Raw genomic sequence first — 19,974 nt, forward strand, 5'->3', positions numbered from 1 at the left:
AGTTAATCTCAGTGTTCATACGTCTAATCAACTCCTCATCAATTTACTACAAGGATGTTATGGGATACAGAGACAAAAGCCTTACTAAATTTGAGGGAAACACACCCACTGTTCTCCCCTTATCTACCAAGCTAGTAATCTCATCAGGTTCATCAAGCATGACTTCATAAATTCATGCTGACTACACCAAATCACCTTCTTGTCCTTTATGTGTTTGGAAACAGCTTCCAGGTTTATTTGCTCCATCAATTTCCTGAAGACTGATGTGAGGCCAATCACCTATAGTTCCCCAGATTCTCCTCCTTGGGCTTCTTGAATACAGCAGTGACAATTTCTTTCTTCCGGTCCTCAGGAATCTCTCTCAATTTGACATGACCTTTCAAATATAATCACGGGAGCCCACACAATAGCATCAGCCAGATCATTCAGCACTTGGTGGGATGTACTAACAAACCCATGGGCTCGTGTATGTCCTGGTAAAGTGTTCCATAACCTGGATCCTCCCCCACCATGGGTAAGCCTTCCTTGCTCCAAACTTTTACTATTTATCTTGGGGGCCTGGGATTGCTGAAGACAAGTTTTACCAGTAAAGACCATGACAAAGGCAGCCAGTACCTTAATCATTTCCCAATCCTCTGTCACAAGATCCTCCTCTCCCATTCAGCAGTGGATCCAAATTTTCTCTCACATCTGTTAAGAAGCCCCTTTTGTTGCCCTTGACATCACTTGTCAGATTCTGGATGGGCTTTCACTTTCCTAATCCTGCCCTTGAATGATCAGTGTCTGTTTGCCTCCTGGGTCACCTGTCCCTGCTTCCAGCTCTTCTACACTTTTTATTGAAATGGCCAGGTCATAAAGAGCGCTCACCATGCTTGCTCCATTTCAGCACCCCATCATAATTAGTATTCAGTTTCAAGTATTTCAATTTATTCCCTAAGGGGAATAAATTTCCCTTCAGGGGGTATGGCATGAAGTCTCCCAGCAAACTTTTTATACACTTGAAAACCTGACTCCTAATCAAAGGAAGAACAGTCTTAAATGCTTAAGCTTGGCTGAAGCACTTCATACTTAATTATGACCTTCACTGAACATGTTTTGAAGTTACTTCCCAAACAAGGTCTCATCTTTTCATTTTTTTTATCATTTTCATCAGATGAGGAGGTAGAAGCCCTGCAGTGTTAGAATCTATTTCAAGTTCCAAGTAGGGGGCTAAGCAAGAACAAGTAACATGCTTTAGTGATTACTGTGAATCATGGGGTGTCCAATTTCCTATTGCTTGAGGTTTTCCATCACAATGATGGTACCTCTTCCTCTTGGTGGGCCATTAGCATTCGCTTTCAATACGACTCCACAAGTCATCACAAAATAGTATCGGGTCATGGTAATTCAGGGTCCTAAATTGCATACCTGGCACAGATACAAACTTCTTGTTTTACATTAGACAATGAAAGGCTTCCTTGTTCCATCCTTATTCATCACTGATAAAACAGACTGAGGTATATACACAAAGGTAACATTTCCAGAGGTTTAATGGCTTTCTGAAGTACTTTTGCAGTCCTCCCTAACAAGGGATTATACAAAATGCTGCTATTCTTTCCACTGAAACAAACACTGCTTTCAGGATAATTAATTTTTTAAAAAACTCTTTTCCAAAAGTATGAAAGATATTGCACATTCCAATAATATATTAATCTGCAGTATTGTGCTAAACCTTGGCTTTCTCCAGCAATGATGTTTCAAGAGCAGTTGGAAGTCAAATAACTGTGTCCAGGATCTTAAAGACTGCCACGTAAACAGATTTAGAGGAAAAACGCTTAATCCTGTGAAGACCTTTAGATATGTGGGAAGATTAGCATTACTGGAAAAAATTCTGCAGCATCCAATAATTTTATGTCAATTATGAAGCAAATACTAATTTCATACGTGCCTAAAAACTTGTTTACCCATTCCAAAAATGTAACTTTATTAATGATCTGAAGAGGATTACCAAACAGCACTTTAACTTCAGACATTATCAAATTGGAAGCTTCTTCCAAGACAGTTGAGATAATACAAAAGATGTGCAGATGTTAGAAATATGGACACAGCAACATAATATTCACCTGAGCATCCCATTCCTTTTCTTTCTTACTCCTGAAATCCATTCCAACACTTGCAATATCTACTCCACACTTAAAGCATCTTTACATCCAGCAGTTAGGTTTATATATCCTCATTAAACAGCATCCCTTGTCCCTTAACAGGGGCCAAAGCCAATTTGTCACACCAAGTTAGCTAGTTAATAAATTATTTCCTTTAGACTTCAAAGCATAGAAAGGGCTTCACAAACAACAGGCTGTGTAACTCGCTGGTTTCAAAGACAGAACGCTAGACAAAGCGATCTAATACACACTGCCTTTAAGTGGCATCGAGTGTATGTGCACATAAGGGTATAAAATCTAAAGATGACATTCAGTCCTTCAGATAAAAAAAGTCTTTGCAACCGCTGGCAATGCCTTCCTCTTGCAGCATTCTGAGAAATTAATCTCCAGAAGCTACACAAATCACTTTCACTTTAGACCTTTTAGTCTTTATCTACTACAGGACAGCCTACTGTCTAGCTTTGCTAACTTTTATCTCAGTTTTCGAACCATACCATTATTATTGTTATATAGTCTTCAACAAGAAACACAGTACTATTTCATTAATAGTCACCACTATTAAAGCAGCAAAACCAGATAAGAGCACAAAACCCCAAACTAAATGCAATCCTTAATAAAAGCCTCTTCTCTCATTTTTGTTTTCTCCTCCTAAATGGAAATAGTGCATCATACCGAGTCCCATTCCTACTTTTATGCTGCAGACAACTGATTGCACTCATAGCCATTTAAGCCAATTTTATCCTTCCTAAGACTATCTGAGGAAAACAGGATTGGTTTAAAGCTGTGCCTATAATTATGAAAAGGCTCTTACCTGCATTAGCCCAGGGGAGATACCAGGGGCAACTGACATTCACATAGGTGCCAGGCAGGCCGTCTGGCCAGCAGGCATAGTTGTCAAATGTTCTGTTGCAAAACTTGCCTTCTGCAGAGAGATGGAAGGGAGAGTCATGCCACTGCCTTGTATAAATACTGTAAGAAGGGAAAGACTGAAGAGCAGAAGATAAAAGAAAACATGGACACATGCATTTAAACCATAACAGCATTATGCACTTCAGCTGTAATGTGGAGTTAACTGAGATTTATTTGTCCAAAAAGAGTTTAATCCCACACAACAGGAAACTCTTGTTACAGGGGGAAACCGAAGAACAGATTAGGGTCTTTGACTAAATCAAGGGACATGAAAGGTAAATCAATACTGATCCATTACCATCTTTTCTCTTTTACATTCCTATGTGTCTTGGTTTAAATTAAAATCCTTTTTGCTATGAATACTGTAGATAATCATTCTCAAGAATAGTTTATAGCTGTGTAGTTGGAAAATCTAGCCTAACATACAGATCCATCAACAAAATACCCCCAACACAACCATAACTTTGCATTACAGCTTAATCAACATGACAATACTTCAACTTCAGATTTATTAAACTGTCATTCCTAGAGGGCAGCACTCAACTGCTCAACAGGATAATGGAGCAGAGGGAGATGAATGTTTCCCTGCCACTGTTGTCATCAGCTACTGCTCTCACTCTGCCACAGTAATGTAGTTAAAAGGAGGAGAATTAATACTTCTGAAATAATTCTTCACAGATACAACTTTAGAGCCACCTTATCTGTTCCAGTGTGTCACAAAACCACGGAAGCATAGGAGAGACCACACTGTGTCCAGCTGTGAGTGTCATTGACAAATCACCAGTGTCCTCTAAATACCATGCTGCTGGAATATCACAGCTGCTCTCACCACATTACAGCAGCTCAGCTGCTAAGACAAACTGCTTTCTCATTCACACAAAGGCACTTTTTTAAAAAGCCATTTCAGCATTTTACAATGCTCAAGATAATTTACACCAACTGTAAGGCCGACAAACTGCTAGGTCACTGTGAACAGCATGCTTCCTTACACCTGTGTGCTCTCTCCACACTGAATCCTGAAAAAGTTTCAGGGAAATAATATTAGTGTGCTGCTTCAAGTGCCACCACTTGCCACTGAAAAACACTCTGAATCTAAAAACTAACATCTTTACAATCAAATTGTTCCATAAAATGCTTCCTCAGCAGCGAGAAGAGTCCCACAGAAGACGGACAGAAACAAACAGAATAAAGAAGAAACGGACTGGAAAGTAAGCTAGAGAAGTATTTTCAAGTTCATAATCACTCTCTTGCTACTGTTATCATGCATTTTAGAAAGTAATATATCCTATACGTACCAAGCAGGCTTACCTGACACAATGGGGGGTGCCTCATACAAGTATTCCAGGCATTGAAGCTGATACTCCTTCCACTTCTGCATAACCCCAGAGAGGGACCCATCTGAACTCTGAAAGAGAAACCATGAGTCTCAGACATTGCAGAGATTTCAACTATGTGATTTTCATGCAGCCTGAGTAGGAGGGTGTGAAAATAATTACCACAAGCTAAAACAGCGCTGTTTATCATAAAGGGTGCAAGACGTTGCTATGCATTTGCCTGATTGCAACCAAAAAATCCCTATTTATACCATAAGGAACTGAAAAAAAGCACAACCCACCCCACAAACAACTATACCATGTCCTTCCTGAAACCCAAACTGAGCCAGCCTTGCTCTCCTGAACATGCCCCAGTTGTGTGATTTATTATCTCACGAAAAGACAGGGACAGCAGCAAGTCCTTTTAGGAGAGGTTTTCTTTCCAGAAGCAGTATTTCTGCTAGCTCACAAATGAGACCAAGTTAATTCACTGTATTCAGTGGATACTCTCCAAGCATTCTTCCAGAACATGGATGAAAGCTTTTCCAGCTCAGCTTTTCTTTTACAAACAGCAGCTTTCCTTCACATTGTGCACATTTCCTTCACATTTCCTGAAACAGAAAGAGTAGGGACCTCCTTTTTGCAGTTTGACAAGCTCAAGGTTCCGCTGTCACCTGCCCCAGGCACTGAAGAGGCAGGGGAAAAGTATGTACACACTCTATGAGCACAAAGGAAATTAGCTACTATCAAACTGCAAAGTTTAGCTCTGATTACTCACTCAACCTGAGCAGATGCCCCACCTGCCTCACAGAAGCACAGCTAACTCAGTGCATAAAAGAGACATCAGTCCTTCTCTCTCCTCTCTGCATCTATATAAACTGAATAACAAAAGTTAGGATTGGCAGGCAGCAAGTGATCAATAATGCAGGTAAGTCAGCATTCTTTTACCAGAGAAAGGCCCAGCATGGATGTGTAGAACATACAATCAACAGCATGAACTTAATGGTACAACTCATTAACACAAAGTTCATTTCATTTATACTAGCTGTAGAACAGTTTATTAAAGAGGGTAAATAATCTTGTAAAGCTTGAGCTTTACCCTCACAGTTTCAACTGCTGATTTTTATTTTCCCATTTGTGCTTCTAAATATTTTTCAGATGGTTAGAAGGAAATCAGGGCATGGGATGACCTTTTAAAAATTAAGAAGTCATTTTAAACCTACACTGCATTTCAGCAATGCCAAACTGAATGCTGTCCACTACAATCAATGTGACTAAAATTTAGACACCTATGCAATCACCTTGGTATAAAAGAACAGAAGTAGAATTGGTATTTTTGGATTGCAGACCTCTCAAGTTCTCTTTTCTTTATCCTTCCAATTAAAAAAATAGCATTTGAAAAAAGCAAAACACCATATGGCATCATGCTTCTTCCTGGATTAAGCCACTGCATTTAGTTACAAAGATACTCTTGTACACATGATGAAACAACACTTAGTAGATATTTAAGTTTCAAGAATAACTGCCTATATTTACATGCAACTTAACTGCAGCTAGGGCCTCATGGCCATAATTTTGGAAGAATTTAGCCATCTCTTCCTGAAGTCAAAACAAGCACAAGCCCATGGATCTTTGAAACGCTGATCCTCATGTGCACAATTTAAATCATCTTATCTATGCCAAGAAATGCTGCCATAGTCTGTCTGTGCTGAAGTCTCTAGTGCAAAATGAATGTGTCCTACTGAATTTTAACCCCACGTGCCTATGGAAACACCTAAACCTAGAACACACAAATGTCGTGATCTATGCTTAACATACATGAAGGAGAGAGAACATCACCACCTATATTAACTCTACAGGTGTGTGTAGAGAAACAATCAGTAACTCTCAAAACTAAAATGCCATCTTCAGATCCAAGTAAGCTGATTAAGGATGGATGACCAGAATACAGAGAGAGAACAACTTTCAAACCTAAGTTTCTCTCATGCAGTCTTTAAGAAGTAACTTTCAGGTTATGCATTGTCTCAAAGGTCATTTTACAAGGGTGGTTATTGAAGTTATACAGGGCTGTTTCACCACCCTTGCATCACCAGGTTAATACTTTAATAAATTAATGAGAAGAAACATTTTCAGGATTAACTCCTAAATTATGATTCAGAACAATTTCAGAAGCTACTAAGTATCATATGTCTTCCAAAAGAGTAACTATTAATCATTCATGCAGATGACCACATCAAGTTAATCCAAATTCAGCTTTTAAAATCATTACAAGTCATAGATTCATACAGAGTTTCATTTAAAAACAAGACTCTATCTTTTAAAGCATCTGAAAATATCCTAAACCTGCTTGTACTAAGAAAATTAGCTCTTTTTGAGTTAGCAAGCCTTACAGTATTTTCTTCTAAATCAAGTTTTCATCTACTGCCTTCATGAATACAGGAATAACCAGCTTTAATTACAGCTTTGGGAAAAATCAAGCTTCTGTCCCTCCATTTAATGAAAAAGTAGAAACATTCTACTTATACTGGCTTTTCATAATGTGAGAAGACAACTGTAACCAGGAGATTAGCAAACTGTAAGAGTAAAATAATTAGACATGCCTTCTTGTGGAGATGACTGATTTGGTAGACAGTTTTCTATTATCTATAGTCTGTTGCAATAAGACAATCAAATATAAATTCCAAGACTACATAATTTGTTCTCTCTATGCAACAGTTTACTTTGGTTCAGCCAAATACAATGTTTTGTTATCAGGCAAATTGACTTAAATTTGATTTTAATAAATTCTAATGCCCACTTCCTGAAAATTCTGGCCCACATGAACTAGAACCACAAGTTATACAGTGCCACAGATAGACAACGTGAGTAGTTACTCAAATAAGAGATACTATAATTTCTTATAAAGTGATTTAATCCTTTTTGCAACATCGAAGCACTAAAACACACATATACAAGGACAAGGTTCCTGGGTTAGTACCCAAAATTTTGAGCAAATTCCAAAAATTTCAATAGCTTTATTAAACTCAGGGTTATATTCCTGTTGCTAAAAGCACAAGTCCTTGCATTTTATTTATGTCTTTTTTTGTTTTTTCCCCAGTATAGAAAAAACAGTAAATTAGTGTGGTGAAAATATGTCACAAAAGGGTATTGGAGCAGAGAAGAATGGAAATGTGGCTGACTGGTTAAGGTGGAGGAGTTGGAAAGCAAGAATGGATGAAGGAAAGTAAGGAATCGAGCAATGGTGCAGCCTAAAACAGATGCAGAAAAATTAGAACAGGCAAGAGCACAGAGGCTGTGAGTCTTTTAATGTATGTATATAATTAAGTGTAATTCATCTCTAGTGATAAGCTAGCTCATTCAACACTCTGAAGACAGTATTCCTTACAGATCCGTAACACCTTTATAGCAAGGCCACTTTCAGTAGTCATCATTTGTCTTCATAGAGGCCACTGTAGAAGGAAGCATTTTCATAATTTTTCAACATGTTTGAAACTATTCCTACTGTAACAAAACCAGCATCCACACAGTTCCAAGGTGATCATTGCTACAAAAACACTACTGTAATACAGTGAAATCTGAGCACAGAGTATAAACCTGCAGCATGAAATGACATCATATAGAGTAGAAAGGAGAATTCTTAGAGTTTCAGAACCAGCCAGTGACTCCTGAGGTTATCTTCCTTCCCCTTCTTCCATGACTATATAAAAGGTCTTACATGCAACAGGATGAGAAATTCTTCCTTACATTTGTATTTCTTACATCTTTGCCACTTTTAAAATGGAACATGTCACAGCTTTTTCATGCTTTTAACATTTGAGGATAACAAGCAAGACTTCAACCATGCTGCTAAAGGCTCACAGATAACATTACAACTACTGGGACCTCCAAAATGTTCATCTTTGTCTTCAGAAACAGAAGTGAGGTAACCTGGCACTGAACCACACTTTGGTATGACCTTGGTGTTCTTCCCTTGGATAGTAATGATGACATACCTACCTTGTGAGACTACAGTTCAGATTACATTTTATCACAGAAGCACAAGTGAGTTACTTTTAAACTTTACCACCTTTTAAAAAGGTCTAACATAATACATTATTTCAAAGCTACTATGCTCAGGATCAGCATGGCAACCAAGTCCAAGATAGGTGAAGATTGCACGTTACTACCTTTACTCTAATTCTGACTGGCCATTCTTTCCTATATAATACAAATCTTATAAAATCATCTTTTATGGACAGGCTGGAGAGTTGGGCAGGGAGTAACTTGATGAAATATAACAAGGGAAAGTGTAGAGTCCTGCATCTGGGCAGGAACAACCCCAGGTTCCAGTATAGGTTGGGGAACGACCTGTTAGAGAGCAGTGTAGGGGAGAGGGACCTGGGGGTCCTAGTGGACGACAGGATGACCATGAGCCAACACTGTGCCCTTGTGGCTAAGAAGGCCAATGGCATCCTGGGGTGTATTAGAAGGGGGGTGGTTAGTAGGTCGAGAGAGGTCCTCCTTCCCCTCTACTCTGCCCTGGTGAGACCGCATCTGGAATATTGTGTCCAGTTCTGGGCCCCTCAGTTCAAGAAGGACAGGGAGCTGCTGGAGAGAGTCCAGCGCAGGGCAACAAAGATGATTAAGGGAGTGGAGCATCTCCCTTATGAGGAAAGACTGAGGGAGCTGGGTCTCTATAGTTTGGAGAAGAGGAGACTGAGGGGTGACCTTATAAGTGTCTATAAATATATAAAGGGGGAGTGTCACGAGGATGGAGCCAGGCTCTACTCAGTGGCAAACAATGATAGGACAAGGGGTAATGGGTACAAACTGGAACACAAGAGGTTCCACTTAAACTTGAGAAGAAACTTCTTCTCAGTGAGGGTGATGGAACACTGGAACAGGCTGCCCAGGGAGGTTGTGGAGTCTCCTTCCCTGGAGACATTCAAAACCCGCCTGGACGCATTCCTGTGTAACATTATCTAGGTGTTCCTGCTCCGGCAGGGGGATTGGACTAGATGATCTTTCGAGGTCCCTTCCAATCTCTAACATACTGTGATACTGTAAGCTATAGTTCTGCATCAATAAAAGCAGTAGTAGATATAAACTTGACACATAACAGGTTTATTCAATTCATATCACAGACATATGCTTGAATTTATGAAACAGTTTTGTCCTCAGTTCACAGCCCAAATGGGGCAGAGCACAACACTGCTACCCCAGATGCTTTCACTTGATACAGGTTCTGGGAGCAGAAGTTTAAAACCAGAGGCTGTAGCACAGCACAACTCTGCACTGGGGCTAGCAGCTCACAGAACAAACTTACCTCCCCCTGCAACCTGTCATCAATTTTCTCCACTTCTAACTTGAATATGAAAGCATATGAATGGTAGGATGCTATTACTACCTCCCCAAGCCCATCAATCAAGATCAAATTTCTCAACACTTATTACAGATTTGACAAAAAAGTCCTGCAAACTCTGATGCTCCAACCACCAATTTGTAAGACAACACCCCAACACTAAAACAGAACACACAACACTGAACCTTGTATTAACAGAGTCCTTTGGCCCACAGTTCACCCTATGACAAAGCAATCCTGTTGAGAATCAGTCCTTCAAGTACAACACTTCTTAAAACCTAAGAGATTCTGGAAGTGCATTACTATGGGAGCAGGCTTTATTGCTTTCATGCCGCCCCTTTGCTCCCCCAAAGGGTAACGTTTAAGATGGATTTCATAACTACTTAGTTCAAATAGCATAATGAGCTAATCTGAATTCATTATAGGCAACATCTCTGACAGCCTGGTTACTTTCAAGTACTGAAGCTACATCAAAGGAGAAGGTACATCAAAAATTACAGCACTGTCTCTACTAAAGATAGTACAAAAGTGGTATCATTGAAGATACCTGAGCAATACCTTTTGCAGAGATCATATTTAAAGACACCTGACATCACCCAGATTTTTGCATTTATTGCATTCTCTATTATGTTGCTCAGTATGGAGTTTAACTTAGCCCTGTGACATTACTTCCTTCAGAGAAAATTCTATTGCCAGCTTCCAGTAGCTTTTCCTGTAAACACTTCTGTTCCTTAGTTACTAATGAACCAGAGTTCAGTATTTCAAGAGTGCCAGAAAATGAAACCTTTTAGCATCCTCCCTGCTAGTGAAAAAGATCAAATGAGCTCCAGCAAAAGGAGCTACTAGATTGAGGGAGGAATGCCCTGGCGACATCTGCCAGCCAAGCTCTCTCATTGACTGCAGCAGCTTACCACTGACACTTTCACAAAACACAAAACATCCCAGGACTTCAATACAGGCTTTCACCAGCTGTCTAACCACGGATGCCCCTCTCTAGTCTGTCATGGTTTTAAGACTCCAAGACTCATGACATCAAGTTTTTGAACTCAAAGCTGCAATAGGAAGCTCTCAGCGGGCACTTGCACCTGATAATGCACACAAGAGACACTCCTCCTCTGCCTGTCTCTTCGAAGCTGCTCAGCTCAGATTGACAGCACACCTTTACTCCTGAACAAGAACACTGGGCTTTCAATAACCTCCAAAGACACACAAGATTCACCTCTCCATTCTATTTTATCCTCTGCTTGATCAGCTCCAAACCATTATTTCAGGATGATCTTTGGATAGGCTGAAAGAACAAACAAGACTCCTATGAAAGACAAGAATATGTACAAAAATATCTCTGTGGAGTTTTTGGTTTGGTTTCTTGTTTGTTGTTCTTAAATTTGTTTTAAATCAGAGGCTGAATCTTAACACTCCTCTCTCTCAGGTGAAAATAACCACTGCACCACATGGTCCCTCATCCTGGCCTGCTTGCCATTTGTGCCTTTTTCTTCTCTTGCTTACATGCACAACTTCAGAAGGAAGGGTTGGCTGTGCTCAATCCCATAGCAGCCTATAATGGCACAGGGCACTATCCCCTATTCTTTCTTAAGGTCTGTCTTTGCTAGATTAAGAAAAAAAGGATGAGCATATACATGTCCTAAACGATATTTGGAAATGCAGATTCTCAAATGCAGAATGCTTCTGATGAATCTCTCCAACAAGAGATTTTAAAGAAAACTGACTTGAGGCACATTCCTGCTTCTCTGTACTCGTGTTGACCAGGCACAGACTCCCAGTTCAGCTGACTTACCATTTCACAAACTGTTCCAAACACACGAGCTGTCTAAACAGGCAGGAGAATTCAGCTCTGACCACAAGGGTTTCCACCCCGGGGACCAAACACCCCAGGTCTATCCTGGGATGATTCATTTGTGTTCTGAAACTGGCCACTTTTCCCATCCCTGGATTTTTTTATTTTGACAAGGTGCATTTCAATGAGAGTAGTATCTCTTGGCCCCAGTCATTTTCTAGATCAAAGCAAAGTATTTGGCATTCAGCAGCAGAGATATCAAAGAAACTTCTTTTTAACATCTAAATCAACTTGTAGAGGATGCAGTCTCACAAATCAAGGGAATAAACTACAGCCTAATATTTCAGCATGCTACAAAATTAAGCATCATCTCCTAGAGACATACATAAATAAAATCAAACTCCTGTAGGTAGGATAGACTGAAAATGTGGAACAAATCAGTGTTTGAGGGGTTATTTTATTGCTTCTGTCTTCAGTGAGAGAACAGTTCACTACAGAGTTTATTCTGCCCCACTAGGAGCTTTCCCAGCCTGGAAAAAGGTTTCCACTTTAGTCACTGTAGAACCTATAAACCCATATGCTTACTGCTGAAGCAGGCTTACATTTAGATTGACAGCCCTTGTTATCAGAAAACATAATTTTCAATGTCTTCCATCTGTTCTGGTAAGTGTTGCTGTCAAGGATGTACTACATGAGCCAGTCAAACATGACAGAAGAAACTACTGAGCAACTATGCAGAGAGACAGAAGAAAAAAGGCAAAATTCAAAAGCAACTGTAACTCCCAAACTCTTAGAGAGCACAACACAATCCCACAATTTTAGTGGGAGACAGTGTGCTAACACTCATGAAAATTAAATTATCATAGGATCCTGTACACAGAGATTTTACCACGCATTGCAAATATAGACACATGCTTTGGAAGGTGCTCTTTAGAAGAGATCATTTATTGATGCAACTATACAGCACAGCAAGCCAAAGAGCAGAATAAAGAGTTTAAATTGCACTTTTAGATAGATACAAAAGGTGTAACACTTAAAACACTACGGAAAGAACAAAGGCAAAGCTGAGCAGTGTTGTAAAAGAAAAAGCTACAAACCTCAAGATTAGAAGAGCATTTCAGATCTACCCCCAACAGATTCAGAAACATAATGCAGCCTATACTACTGGAAGTGGAACCCAGGTTTTCATTACAAAAGTTTCAGTAACAGAATCATAGAACAGTTTGGGTTGGAAAGGAGCTTAAATGTCATCTAGTATCCTCTGCCATGGGCAGGGGCATTTTTTACAATACGAAGATGCTCAAAGCCCTGCTCAGCATCACCCTGAATATTTCGGCAGATACCCACAACTTTCCCTGGGCAACCTATTCCAGTGGCTCACCACCCACATACTAATTTCTTCCTTTTATCTAATTCTACCCTCTTTTAGTTGAAAACCATTATCCCTTCTCTTATGACACTACAAGCCCTGGTAAAAAGTCTCTCCCCACCTTTCTAATAAGCCCCCTTTTAAATACTGAAAAGCCACAATGAGGCTGGACACCACCACCTCTCTCAGCCTGTCTTCACAGGAAAGGTGCTCCAGCTCTAAGATCATTTCCATGGTCCTCTATGTCATTCTTGTGTTGGGGCCCCAGAGCTGAACACAGCGCTCCAGGTGGGGTCTCATGAGAGCAGAAGGGGGGAGAAAGTCAACCTCCCTAGACCTGCTGGCCATCTCCTTTTGATGCATCCTGGGATATGGTTGGCTCTCTGCGTTTGCAACCTTGCACTTGGCCTTGTTGAACTTCATGAAGTTCACATAGGCTCTCGAGCCTGTCACAGTCCCTGTGAATGGCATCCCTTCCTTCCAGCAAATCAACTGCACCATTTGGCTTAGTGTCACCTGCAAACTTGCCAAGGTACACTCAATACCACTGCCTATGTCATTAATAAAAATATTTAACAGTACTGGTCTCAACATAGACCACTGAGAGGCACCACAGTCTTGTACCATTACAACAGAGTACACGGACAGTGAGGGATATATAGGGCTGAAAAAGTAAAGATTTAGGGTGCAATTCAGATGTCTGATCACAGGCACCTACTGTTCCTCTCAACATGCACAAGTGCCTTGATTTGTCTTTTGCCACAACTGCAGAGAGGTGTAGATTTCCCCTGCACCCTCCATTGTATTTGTCAGTCCCATACAGAGTCTTGGGTGCTGTAGGAAGTTTCAAGCAGCACTAGATGCCTGCATTTGGGCAACTGACTCATCCTGAAGGTCTCTGACCTGCTAAAGCAAAACAAAGTAATGGACATCTGTCAAAGCTGGACTTCTGACTCCTCTTGTTAAAATGCAATTACTTAAGCTGGTTCTTTATGATATGCCAAACCATGTGCATTTGAAAGGATCTGTTTTAAGCTTGTAACTGACTGGTTTCTCTGCAACAGCCAATAATGGTCCAGTCTCAGAGCTGTCTGAGCAGGAAAACAGAGAGTCTGCAGTCCTCAGAGCCAGGGAATTGCAACATTTGAGTTTCTAAGCACAAAAAAATATTCCCAAACAAAAAAGTAATCTTCACCACAACCCCAGGAACTGAGCAAACATCACTTTGTTGTAAATAACCTGTATTTTCACTAGGCAAGAAAAACTCCAAATCTTTTCACCTTTCAAAGTGTCCCAAGGGAGTTAAGCTCCCCACAACTTTTCAAGCACCTATTTAACAGTCACTCTTCTTCAAGAGCCATAGTGCTGGATCAGAAGGCAAGGTGTGGAGAATTAGCTATTTTCCCCCAGGATCATGAGTTCTATAGCCACATAAACCTGGTGATCAGTTTGTCATCCCATCACTACAATCCCTACAATAAGCTCAATAACAAGAAAAAACAATCAAACCACACACATTAAGCTTCAGAAACCTTTCTCTTACTGAATGCATTTCCAAGAACCCCAAAGAATTTACTCTTCTTTTATTTTTAAACTTATTTCTCCGGGGGGGGGGGGGGGGGGAAGGGAGAGGGAGGAAGGACTTGATAGAAAAAAAGACCACCACACAAACCCAAAAACTCCAGTATATAATTTCATGGGTTCTGCATCTAGTGTTGTTTTCAGATTGCTAGAGAAGAATGCAATCAAATCTGTATAGCTTTTACAGTTCTGGTTGAGGGCAGTTTATTTAGGTTTTAACTAGTGCAAATTAACTCCCTCAGCAGCTTACTGTCACAGTGGCTCAAGGTCCACTGTCCTATTACCTTCCACATTGCTCTTTCCCTGCAAAGGGATTTATATGTAACACCTTTGCAAATAGCTAGTGTTTCCATCAACAGCTATGACACATTTTAGAACACAGCATACAAGAGAAGTTCTGCCAGTGAAGCTCATCCTCCAAATATTACCAGCTTTCTTTCCAAATACTAATTAAAAGACAAAGCAGATACACACCTTTACATAAAACAATGACAGGAGAGAACCTCCACAATAATATCCTTGCAGTATTCTATCATATATAGTAGAGTTCACATTTACATGGTTGGATGCAGTGTGGTGTTTTACAGCCTGTATATAACCTTATATTTCAGCATCCAACCCACACAGCTGCCACGTGTTATATTCCAAGGGCTCGATTTGTCAAAAACAAGACAGGAGCAATGTTGCAGAAAGGCTAGAGTCTTAACTCAGCCCAATATGGAAAAAACATTAAAATGACACCACCACCACCCCCTCCCCCCCCCCAAAAGACAAACCACCCGAAATGAAACAAAAATCAAAAAAAAGAGTAGTAAGACAAATAAAAAAGATGCACTGAGATGCTACCCAGGGACTTCATTCTGATCATGTGAAACACAGAAGTAACACAAACACAAGTTGACAAACAAGAATCAAATCAACATGCCCAAACTTAAACTCATATGGGATGATCATGTTCTTTTATCCAAATTTTCAGGGCAAGATCTTGCAGTCTCTGGACACCAAAATCAATAGGGGGCAGAAGATAAAAGAAAAAAGTCTGGTACCACACTCTACTGCAGCAGCATCCTGACAGCTGTGTTCCCTGGCAGAGGGAGCCACATGACTTGTATTCCTGCCTTTATCCCCCCTCCCATTTTCCTTCTACCTCCTTTTAAAACAGAATTAGAGTTTAGCTTCCCTGTACAGGCTGCATTTTTTTTCCCTTTATGACTATGCTCCTGAAAGCCTCTAAGCAGAGAAGCAACTTAAAGCATCATCGTAACTTGACAACAGCCCGCGGTATTTGTGAGGTCTTGTATCTAAGGCTACATGGTCATCTTTCTCCAGAAGTGATGTTACAAGCAAGAATCAATGGCAGATATGAGTGTGCTACAATGTTTGCTTTCATTATTTAAGAGTTCTACATTTGCTTTTATTTGCAGAGGCCAATTCAACTTCCTTGAAGGCAAAAATAAAAAGCTTCAACCTGAAACCTAAATTTTCTGTTTCTCATTCTTTGATGACAGTAATCACCATCTTCTACACTATTTAAAATTTCAATTGGACAGAATTCATCTAGTTGCAGGACACGTGAATGAAAGCCATTAAACCCAGAAGCTTTTCTTAATACATTAGCTGACATTAGCTTTTTCTTTAATACAGGACTGATGCTTTTAAAGATTTCTATAGGAGTAAGCAGGCTGAAGGCTTTGAAATCAATGAATTCCAAACAATTCTTAGCTGTTCAGTATTTCATCATAATAATGTTATGTTGCCACTTTTGACTCAAATGACTTGGAACGTCAATAACACTCTCCCCTCCTTCCCCTTTACATGAGAAAAAATACCTGTCAAATTTATCCAGACTAGACTTCTTCCCAGTTTTCCTGCAGTCCCTCTCAGCCAGGGAAGCAGACTATAGAAATGGAGACAAGTCAAGTCGAAACAGAACTTCCTTACTCTAGGACTGCCAAGCAACTTATGAACCACACTATTACCACAGGAATCAGATCAGGCATTCTCCCAAATCTGAATTAGTCTATCATAATGCCTGTTTCAAAAAGACCATATGGTTTCCTCATTTCAGAAGCACAGCAGAGTGAAAATATTATGAGAGACGCCAAGTGCTACAGCAAGTGAATGGGTGACCAAGACGCAAATGGAGTTGTGTCTTCTTGTTTTCCAAGGACACGACAACAATACGGTACTAACTTCAGAGAACCAATGACAGCTATATGTGTACACGTCACATATGGTAACAAAATTAAAAATCCTTCTGTATGCTTAATCCTGACATCTTGCTTTAGTACACTCTTTCCTTGAGCTCGGATGCTTTTGTAGTTTAAGAATTTTAAAAAAAAACCAAATCAACAAAAAAACCCAATCCTCAAACATTTCTTTCTGTAGTTAATGTCGGGCCAGTTTATCAAGCATTCTACACCATTAGACTCTCAAACAAACCAGCAATTTTCCCAATGCCCTCTGCAAGTATTTTGATTAGGAAAGAAATGAGCAAGCAGCCTGCAGCCCATTTCAGTACCATGTTCTCCCTATTCCTCTACACTCTTACCTCCATTGCATTAACTTTGCATACATAATATTCAGATACTTAGTCCCTCTCCCTCCCAGGGATCCTGGCACTGACTGCACAAGCTGAATCAGTAGCAAAGGGTCTGTGCATTTGTTCAGAAAGGCAGTCCCACATGCTACCACACTTTTGCCTCCCAACAGTAGCACAAGAGAGGAACTCCGATGCAACAGGTAACCTCTAGCTTTTCAGTTTATCCCTATCCCATCTTCAGGCCACTTCTAGCAAGCTTTATGCTTCATGAAGTGGAAGTGGAGTCTCACAACATCATTGTCACACGCAGGAAATCAGTGGATTTCCTTCCACCCTAAGATTTAGCCCAGAGCAGGGCTGAATCTTACTTCTTGACTTCAGGCAGATATCACAGTCTTCAGCCCTGCAGGACTGCTGTACCAACAGCCAGTTTCAAAGACAGAACCCTCCATGGAAATCAGCCTGTCTCCCCCTGAGTCCTTCTTCCCTTTCTATACTCTCACAGAGGTACATGGAGCTGAAGAGGTTTGTGGGTTAAGCCCCAGAAGAGAACTGCAATTTTATTAATATTAAAGCTGAGTGTACTTACATTTCTTCCTACCCTTCTTTGGAGAGGCCTTCAAAAGAGAGGGTAAAAGTGAGCAACAGAAGACTGCTGTTAAGGCAGCAAGCACATTTTTTTTTTTAAGAAAGCAAGATGCTGGATAAAGTCCAAGAGCAGGGTTAAACAACTTCATAAGCCAAGCAAAGAAAAACACTCAGGCAACTTCAAGAAAGCTGTCTAGCCTGAACAAATGGAAACACAGAAGAAAGAGCTCCCCCCCTCCATTCAAGTCAAAATATTCATTTTGATAAAGGTTAAAGTTGTGCACCTTAGCTTCCCCTCATCCAACTCCAATTTTCAAAGCACTGACGGAAGCGGTGACCATGCAGTAATAAAGCTGAAAATGTAGAGGTCACTTAAAGGCATTAAAGTCATTCCATTAGTTCCATGTTAGTAGTTTCACAGCCACATACTTCCCATCTGACATTAATCTTAAACAGCACTTGTAGGAACAGAATAGATTCAGAGAGACAAGAGAAAAAAGTTGGGAATTTAAATAGCAGTGGCTTTATTTGACGTGTTTTCTGAGGAAGTCTGCTCTCTCAACTAACTTGCTCTGCAAAAGATTATGGTTTATATCTCAGTTCATCCTGAAGACACGCTTCTGGAACAGAGTCATCTTACAGCATACCTAGTGGCATTTGAAGTGCATAAACCAGCACTGCTGCTAAAAAATAAGTGGCTCCCCAGAGAAAGGCTCTGATTTCTTCCCCCATGCCATGCTCCCCTCTTCTCCGTATGCTGCCATAAGCGCTCATGCCATCACAACGCTGTAAGCTGGACAAGCAAACTCTCCAGGGTAAAATTAAACACACAAAATATTTGAAAAGTATAAGAGGTGCTGTGAAGCAGAGCCAAAAGCAGCACAGCTCAATGAGGTGTAAGTATAATCTTAATTATCCACCACCTTAGAACTAAGAGAAGCCTAAAATGAAGCCCACTACCTGTACAGAAATGTTAAGCTAAGAAACAAATGTTTATTGCTCACAACGCAGCCAACACTTGAGGACTTCAGCTATTGGAGAAATAGCCCTTAAGGTCTTTTCATCTATGCTCATTACTTGACAACTCACAGTTCTTCACCTTTTGCCACTAGGAATGGTACACAGCAACCACAATGATCCTGAGGCCAGAAGTACCAATGATGATAATCTAATCAATTTCTTTCTAAAGCCCCATACTAACTTCCACATCCATCTCACACATGCCATCTTAACCAGAAAACACCACTCAGACACATCTAATTTTGACTTGAAGACTTCAAGTGACTGGACCCTTAGGAAAGCTGCTACTGCGGTTGATTACCCTCACTGAATTCTGCACTTACTCGTGGTCCGAGTTCAATTAACCATACAAATAAGTTTCTTTAAAAGGAATTACCTTGTAAAACATGAAGTATATCACAATAGTTGTAATTAATAAAATGGGACTGACGCAAATAAAATACATCCACTTCCATTTTCCCTAGATAACAGGTTGGTTGGTGATGTTAGACCATTTTTCAACCTTTTCACAATACTACTGGAGGAGTACCAGATTAAACAGCTAATAGATACTAGGGAAAGCAAACACAAATTAAACTTTTCATAGTATTGCTACGATACAGTCCCGTGCTAACTTGGCTCTGGAGCCCTAAGGAAGAGGTCAGACTTCCCCAACCCACTACTGTTAGGACTTAGTTGATTTCGGACAAAGGAGCTAGTTGTCCCTTAGCCCCAGCCTTTTCTGATACTTTAACCTTCATTAGAATTTTTAAACTGCTGGTTTGCATTTGTTGCCATCATTTTTTTTACCTTTTTGTTTTACATCATTGCTGGAGTTACTTTAGCCACTACTTCCAAGAAAGTCATTACAGAAGACAAATACACAGCTAGAAGTACAAGTGACACTATCAGCATTTTTAACACAAAGTTAGAAGTATTTTAGTTAGAAGTATTAGAAAGTTGCTATTATAGAGTATTCTATAATTACAGAATACTCTTTCAGCTTTGCAGCTGCAGATGGTAGCTTACATTTCTTTCTACTTTTCCAATTAGCAGAAGCAATAGATTGGGTAAACAAATCAAAATCTGTAGATGGAAGTGCTGCAGTATCAAGGCTGCAAATCACATCTGCTTTCTAGAGATTGGCAAAAGCTTTTATACCTGACTACCTCACCCAAATATTAAATCTGTCCCTCACAGCTAACAAAGTATCTCATTGACATACTAGAGACAGTAGTCTCTCTTCCACCTTGGGTATCTATCTGCTTTAGCAGCATAGACTGTCAGGAATAGAAAGTTCACTGAAACACCTAAATTAGGTAAATTAGCCACTGTATGTGAAAGTTCTGCTGAAAAAAATCACACCATCCACATGTATGCATACGCACACCCCTCT

The 19,974-nt window shown here is 40.1% G+C and overlaps 1 protein-coding gene across 1 annotated transcript in view; it reads right to left on the minus strand.

Moving 5' to 3' along the window:
• GLP1R (glucagon like peptide 1 receptor) overlaps positions 1-19,974 on the minus strand; it is an 86,461-nt gene that overhangs the window by 52,986 nt on the left and 13,501 nt on the right. Inside the window, exons 2-3 of the mRNA XM_061470926.1 lie at positions 4,359-4,455; positions 2,953-3,063 (exon numbers count right to left, since the gene is read on the minus strand). Of these exons, the coding sequence (XP_061326910.1) occupies positions 2,953-3,063; positions 4,359-4,455 (208 nt within the window). The remainder of the gene's footprint in view (positions 1-2,952; positions 3,064-4,358; positions 4,456-19,974) is intronic.

The sequence above is a fragment of the Pezoporus flaviventris genome, unplaced genomic scaffold (genome assembly GCF_033815535.1).
Source record: "Pezoporus flaviventris isolate CSIRO_AGI_PZ_B2104156 unplaced genomic scaffold, CSIRO_AGI_Pfla_v1 ptg000066l, whole genome shotgun sequence".
In the NCBI taxonomy this organism is placed as follows: Eukaryota; Metazoa; Chordata; class Aves; order Psittaciformes; family Psittacidae; genus Pezoporus; species Pezoporus flaviventris.